This window comes from Pistacia vera, unplaced genomic scaffold, assembly GCF_008641045.1.
Source record: "Pistacia vera cultivar Batoury unplaced genomic scaffold, PisVer_v2 Contig52, whole genome shotgun sequence".
Classification (NCBI taxonomy): Eukaryota; Viridiplantae; Streptophyta; class Magnoliopsida; order Sapindales; family Anacardiaceae; genus Pistacia; species Pistacia vera.
In genome coordinates, this window is record NW_022196357.1 from 1,705,812 (window position 1) to 1,713,237 (window position 7,426).

General features: G+C 31.0%; 1 protein-coding gene across 1 annotated transcript; it reads right to left on the minus strand.

Moving 5' to 3' along the window:
• Positions 1 to 551: 551 nt before the first annotated feature.
• LOC116106570 lies at positions 552 to 3,041 on the minus strand. Its single transcript, XM_031392943.1, is given in 5 exon segments — positions 552 to 1,237; positions 1,365 to 1,450; positions 2,562 to 2,700; positions 2,869 to 2,912; positions 2,915 to 3,041. Coding segments are annotated over 5 exon segments (444 nt in total). The 5' UTR covers positions 2,961 to 3,041; the 3' UTR covers positions 552 to 1,108.
• Between the last annotated feature and the right edge of the window lie 4,385 nt (positions 3,042 to 7,426).

The window sequence follows — 7,426 nt, forward strand, 5'->3', positions numbered from 1 at the left end:
CGACTCCATAATTATCTGAATGAAAATGTGAAAGAAGTGGACAACTTGATTGACTTTGATATCAAAATCCTATCTACTAAATCTTATCTCATTGAATATCAACAAAAAGCTATATAGCACACTGCGGCACATAGTTTTTCTTTTTCACTCTAATTCAACTCCAAAATTCTTACTAATTGGTGAGTGTAATTATGAGTTAAGACCCTAAAATCAATATAATTATTTGCCCCAATTTGCGGCGATGAAGAAGAAAAAGACGACTCTCCTGATTTTTAACTTGATAATTGATGGGTTCGGTTTTGTGCTTTAAATGGATGGATTTTCTATTATAACCCTAATGCCAAAGTAGTAAGGATTAAAAGCATTTATACAAATGTATATACAGATTTTGTTTTAAATTTATGCTAAACAGATGCATGATTTTTCAGTACATTATTAAACACGTTAATTACACCACAAAGAAGAGGTATATTTTTCCCATTCTTGTCTAAAATCCACCAATATCCAATATCAGGCAAAGCCCATCTAAAGCCCATCTAGCTTCGAAGTTAAATTAAAAGACTCATCAAAATCCAAAGGACAACCTTGCTAAGTACAGAGACTGGAGGTAAAGGTTACATATTCTAAAGTTCATGGAAAGTCAAATACTCGCAAATCAAATTTGTATCTTTTTGTTCCATTTTCTCTCATTGATATATATGGAGTTCATATACTAGAAGCTCCATAGCAGCAAGACTTCAATAGCATAACAGGAGTCTTGGCGTGCCACTTATGCAAACAAAGATTCTTGGCTATAGATTCTGAGAAACTTGGTTCAAAAGTATTTCACCAGAGGTAGGTTGGGGAGGGAAGTCAAACCGTTAATAGCTAGATCGATGGGATGGTTGGAAATGTAGGAGAAATGGTAAAAAGAAAGAAAGAAAAATTTCCTCTAACAGAAACCAGAGGGATAAGGGTAAAATAGAATTACTGCTTGTTCACAGTCCCTTCTTGCGCTCTCTTTGCCACATCTCCTCCATATTTGCTATCTTCTCACTTTCCTGTACTACGTAGATTAAATGTCATCCCCCCACTTTTTTCTCTCCTGTGCTGTGTAGAAAGCCCATGTCTACTGATTCTTCTTTTGCTTGGAGGCAGAAGAAGACACTTTAGGATCTTGATTAGAACTTCTAATAATAAAAAGGAATGTTTCTACAAGCATGCCAAAAACCAATCCAAGAATGCCTCCAGCAGCACTCTGAAAATCAAGATTAAAGATCCATCCATTTCAGCAACACTTGAAAGATAGAAGATAAGTGGAAACAATTATATATCCAAAGAAAAACAATTTATCATCCATAGGAAAGATAAACATAAATATATACCATGGCGGGGCTGTGGCTAAACAATGCTCTGAATGCAGCATATCCAACCAAATAGCCAGTAAACATTATAAGTGCAACATGTAAACCTGCAGTATATAATAGAAGTATGTAAATTCAGAGCATTTTAATGAAGATGCAATGCTTAATGAAGAAAACTTCTTAAAAGTGCTACACTAGAGAAAAGGAAACATGAAGCAGAAGTTGTGTTCCCATGGCAAGTAGAATAGCACAGAACTATATCAATCCACATTAGAATTTATGTTCACCTGTGATAACGGCATGTCATAAAATCAGAAACTGGGCTAATTATTTGTGAACTGCAAGCCAGTATTTGTTTTATTATGAAATAAGGTCACAACAAGAAATTAATTAAACTGATTAAGCCACCAGTATGAAAGTGGTGGCATTTAAAAGACAGTTGATCTCGGAAAGCAAAATTTCTCGGTCAGAAACAAAGCATTATGCAGAGGCCTAAGCTTTATTGTTGAGTTTTGAGTCAAAAAGTAAAGCTCTCCCCCAGAATGAAATAACTAAATGTTAAACTCGATGTAATTAAAAGTACTATGAATTTTTTTTCCCCAAATAAAATTGAATAGCTATGTTAATCTAAGTTGAAGTTGATTCCAAAGATCAGACATTAAGCTTATAACATGCACCATTAAGTTTTAGAAGCATGATTTGAGCACAACTGAGGAGTGATGCAAGAATATTTGAGAGCCAATATCATTTTATGCTATAAATCATCACAATTTTTGACAAATGGCAAAAGAACATTAAGGAAAAATGATTTTCCTTTTTTATTAAAGGACCAACTATACTAATGAAATGATTGAGCAAAAGGATGAAAATCAACCACTGAAGATTAAGAGATGAATTGTGCAGCCAAATTCAGTGCTTGGTGATTAATTGTATCAATCCATTATTACAATTTGGTCCTACGACTTTTGCTTACAGTGTTAAGCTGAAGCTCATGTGAATAAAAGTATAAAACACTGCTTCAGTTCACAAACAAAAACCAATGGAGATATCAACTAAAAATTATCAAAGTAAAGTAGCTGAACCTCAGATGAGAAATTAAAAACTATACATACAAACAAGGCTGCAAACAAATACTCTATATACATAAAAATGAGATGAAAACAAACATGGCAATCCAACTCTACTCACTAAATAAATAAAATAAAATAAAAAGTTTACCAAAACCAAGCTGATCTTTGTAAGAAGAGAAAGGCTCATTTTGTTCATTGTTCGGCACAATATCCTTAACAAGCTCTCGATACTCATTCCTCTCAGCTCTTTCTGCTAATTTCCTCAACCTAGCCTTCAATTCTTCACTCTAATAAAAAATAAATATCGACAATTATCAACTTAAAAAGTAAACAAGTAGAAAATTAAGCATGTGTAAATTTCTCAATATGATAAATACAACATTATTCCCGCGGTTTTCTCTGAAACCAAACAGATCGCTAAGAGAAATTCTAATCAAAATCAAACAACAAATTACCTTCTCTCTAGGTTTGGGGCTGTTTAACACGAACTCGGATCCAAGAATAGGTGGATCAATTCGGGTCGGGCCGCCGGATAGACGCCATCCATATATCTCGAAGGCTTGTACGGAACACTAGTAAGAGAGGTGAGATCGAGAGCGAGCTGTGAATTGTGGTGAGAGGTGAGAATCCTTAGAAGCGGAGGAGAGAAAGAGCGAATCGATTGGGTGGGGGAGATTATGAGTCCGGGTGAGTTCTGGTGGGCGTCGGATCCATGATGAAGGTGGGGTATTGTTAGTTACTGGTGGATGCAGTAGAGAGAAAGGCTCTGACGGGAAGAGTGCGGAACGGTAACGACGGTTTCTGATTTTTCTATTATACTTATGAAATATTTGTAAAAAAAACAATATTGTATTTAAATAACTTAAAAGATTACGTATAAATGGATAGTAAAAAATAAATAAAGTAAAATAAAAGTTAATATTATTTTTTCATTTATTTTTATACACATTATATGAAATTTTAAAATTTATTGTAAGTTAATATACTTAAAAAAAAAAAAAACACATAAATCTTTGATAGTTAGTTAAAATATTTTACCAAATAAATGATGTTACATATTAAAGAAGCACTCAACTTCAATGCCAATGCTTATGTTTTAAACTCACATCATTGTTAACATCTCCATCCAAATTTGATATATGCAATAATGGTTATATATTCCTCTTTAAAGTTTCCGGAAGAATTTGATTTTTGTCCATTGTTAACTTATGTTTTGTAATAGTTGATGTAAATTTAAAATCTATATATTATATAATACTGAAGCAGAATGTTTCTTCTGAGTCATCTGAACCATGTAGGATTGATATATGATCACATGTAGGATGTGTTAATTATCCAGTATGAGCTGTTTATTGGTATATATTAATTATATAATATGAATTATTACATGATTCATTAATGTATTCAATACAAATCTTCATATTCCTCTTTTAATTGAGATCTTTTACATTCTCTTTTAATTTAATAAATTACTAATGATTGTTGTTATTGATTTCTATGAAATTAAGAGATTATATAATATAAATTTTCACATGTATTCAATTAATTATTAATACAAATCTTTCACATTCCTCTTTTAATTTGAGATTTTCATTTCTTTTTTTAATTTCATAAAGATACAACATATCTTTTCAATTTGTGAAATTCAATAATGCATTTATTAATTATTAATATTCGATGTTATTCATGCATATTAATTATATTATTAATATTAATATTTTGTGCCCTTCACATTCAATTATTATTATTAATATTAATATATCTTTACCCCTTCACATTCAATTAAACAAAAATATCAAAAATAATAACAAAAAATGTTTTTCATAAATGTATTATCATTTAACATTTAAATAAATCTGAAAATTTTAAACTCATCCAATAACAATAAAACATTTAAATCAAAACAACCATAACCAATAACATGCAAACACTTACTAAAAAATATCAAAAGTCATATTAATTAGCAATAATCCAATTACATTGAAATAACAAGAACAGTTGTAATATTAATTATATATAAATATACTTAATGACATCTAAAGCTATATAAGAGTAGAGAATTCAACAATTCATACACCTTCAAATATTTTTTCATTTCACACAGATACCATAACAAATGGAAGAGAAAGACCAACTATTGTCAATCCAAAATCCAAACAAACAGAAGCGTGCGGTAATGACATCAACTGATACTCTTAAATTCCTTCTACATATCTACTTTTCATGTCCATTTTTTTATTTTTAGAGGTCAAGCAGCAACGTTAGATGGTTCACCTGAACTGGAAGGTATCCTACAAAACTTTAAGTAACGCTGCACAACTCACAAACTGCCAGAGTGATGAACAGAGATATAATGAATGCTTTGTTAGAAATAAAGCGACCATACATGTAATATTCGATACGGAAAAATGAATCCCTGATTATTGGCAAAAAAAGGAACTTGGTATTCCTCAAGGAAAAAAAAAGAAACTATTATATAAACAGTCTATTATCAATAAAATTAATAAAGATCACAGTATATGTTCCATGAAAGATGATACCAGAAGCTAATATAAATACTTATTCTACAGTTAATGCATAATTCTACTACTATTTTATACCTTTTAATCCATTTCTTAAAGATTCCATTCATTGTATAACTTAATGGGTTGGATTTAAATTTTAAAAGTTTTTTAATTAAGTAGTGAATAAGTTTCTCAACAATTGAACTAAACTTATTCTATATGTGTTGATGATTCATTTCTTTGTATAATTCAACGACTTGATTTAAATATTGATTTTTTTTTAGTTCCTTAAAGACATGAGAACTAAACTTACAATGTTTTGTCTCAGAAATCCAAATGTCTTTTTGCAGATTGGCTATATTGCGATATGTGGATTGGTTCCGTGGGTTTGGAGGGTGTTAGAGATGGAGTTTAAGTGGGAATTTGTCAACAAGGCGATTAGTAGGCGTTTGTGGGAAGTTAAAGTCATGTGTGATGTTTCAGAGGAGAAGTTTTGGAGTTCATGTTCATCTTGAGGAAGGTTGTTTCTCGAGTTGAATCTAGGTGTGTTTTTGTGGAGGAAGAAGAGTCAGGATGGTATGGTTCAAGATGTCTGATTTTAGATTCTTGATATGTTTCCTTGGCCTTGCTAGGTGGGTATGTTTGTGTGAAGAATTCAAATGTTTATTGGAAATTTGATGGCGACGTTTGATTGTTTTTGTGATTTAATTGAATTGGGATTCTGTAGGTTGAGAGGTGGTTTTTGAAGCCATGTGATGATTCTAACAGGTTTCATTTCTTTTTTGTTTCCCTCTCAAACACCTCAGCAGCTATCATGATGGAAAGCAGAGACCATATTCGAAAGGTAATCTTTTCTTATAGAGTAAAAATTGATGATTTATGTGCCAACTTAGTGTAATCTAAAAACATTACTCTTATGTTTTCTTAATTCTAAATGCAGTTGATTTTTTTTTTTCTTGGTGCTTTTATGCAACCAGACTAAATTTAGTAACCCTTATTTTCTTTGAGTATAACTCAAACTTCTTGCAGAAGAGTTTTTCAAATGAAATTTTTAAGTTTTTAGTGAACTTTTGCATAGAGCTTAAGTTTGGATTAAAACATATGCGGATGTTTGACAAAACTTGGATATTCATATTCATATTTGGCTAATTTGACTAACCTCTTGACTTGAGGCGAACTAAGCTCCACATCAAGCTCTTTGGAGAATCAATGATGCCTGTTTCATTATCAGTTTTTGATATTCATGGAGCTTGGAATACAATTCCATCTCTCTCTGTGCTTGAAAGAGTTGTTCCACCTACAACAACAACCTATACACCACCTGTGAGCAACGGAAGTGGTCATTCCAAGTGTAGCCAACCATTGCCCCACTCAAGGTGCTTTTTAAACCATTGTTTGTTTATGAAATTTCATTTATTACTGATTTATTTCTGAACGTAAATTGATTCAGTTTGATTCCTTTATTATGTACAACCTTGCAGTGATGGTCACGAGATATGATGGGGGTGGCATTGGAATAATTTAATAAAATACTTCTTTTTTGGTGTAGACACAGTATGAACCATTTAACAAAAAAAAAAATATCATTTATTTTTTTTTGTGTCTTATAAACAATGTTATATGCAAAGTGTTATCAATTAAGCATATTTTATTATCAAAAAGTTGCAAACTTACATTCTTAGATAGGTTATACATTTTTTGTTGTGGACTTGTAGCCGTAATAGTTTTGTTTGTGGCGATAGAGTTTGTGTGGATGATGAAGGATGACAAGTTTTATTTTATTTTATTTTTGCTCATTTCATGGTGTTGGACACCTTTTAAATGGTGAAAGATTAATTGTTGGACCTCAAAGCAATGGTTATATCCATGCAGGAACTACTAATTTTAGAAGGGCAAAATTGTCATTTCAATTAATTATTATTTACCAAATTGTTGTAAGAAAAGGTTTGCAACTCTTCTTTGCTTTGAAAAAGGAATATATTCCTATCACTAAAAGTTCCAGATTATTTCGTTCTTCAATATAATTTTTTGTGTCAAAACCACTTTCATAAGTTGTGGAATTTCAACTTCTATGTATTGAATCAATTAATTCAATTCCTTGAATTACAAACTGACCATTTCAACTTCCATCACTTGCATTTTATCAAATAAAAGAGGAATGTGAAAGATCTTACGCATAATTAATTGAATCATGTGAATCATCCATTTTATCAACACCAATAAGCAACAAACACGGAGACTATTAAGACATCCTAAATGACAACACATAACGATTCTCAGCAATTTTAAACATAAAAACCCGATTAAAAAAAAAAAAAAAAACAAAATGTTCTATATAATCAATATTTGACATATTTGTTGTGAAACATAAGTTTACAATTTCTTAAAATATAAAAATCGATAATAATAAATAAAAAAAAATAATAAATAAACCTGTGCAACGCGCAGGCTTGCCATCTAGTTATTTATAAGCTAGAACTAGAGAGAACACGATAATGCACGATTTCTC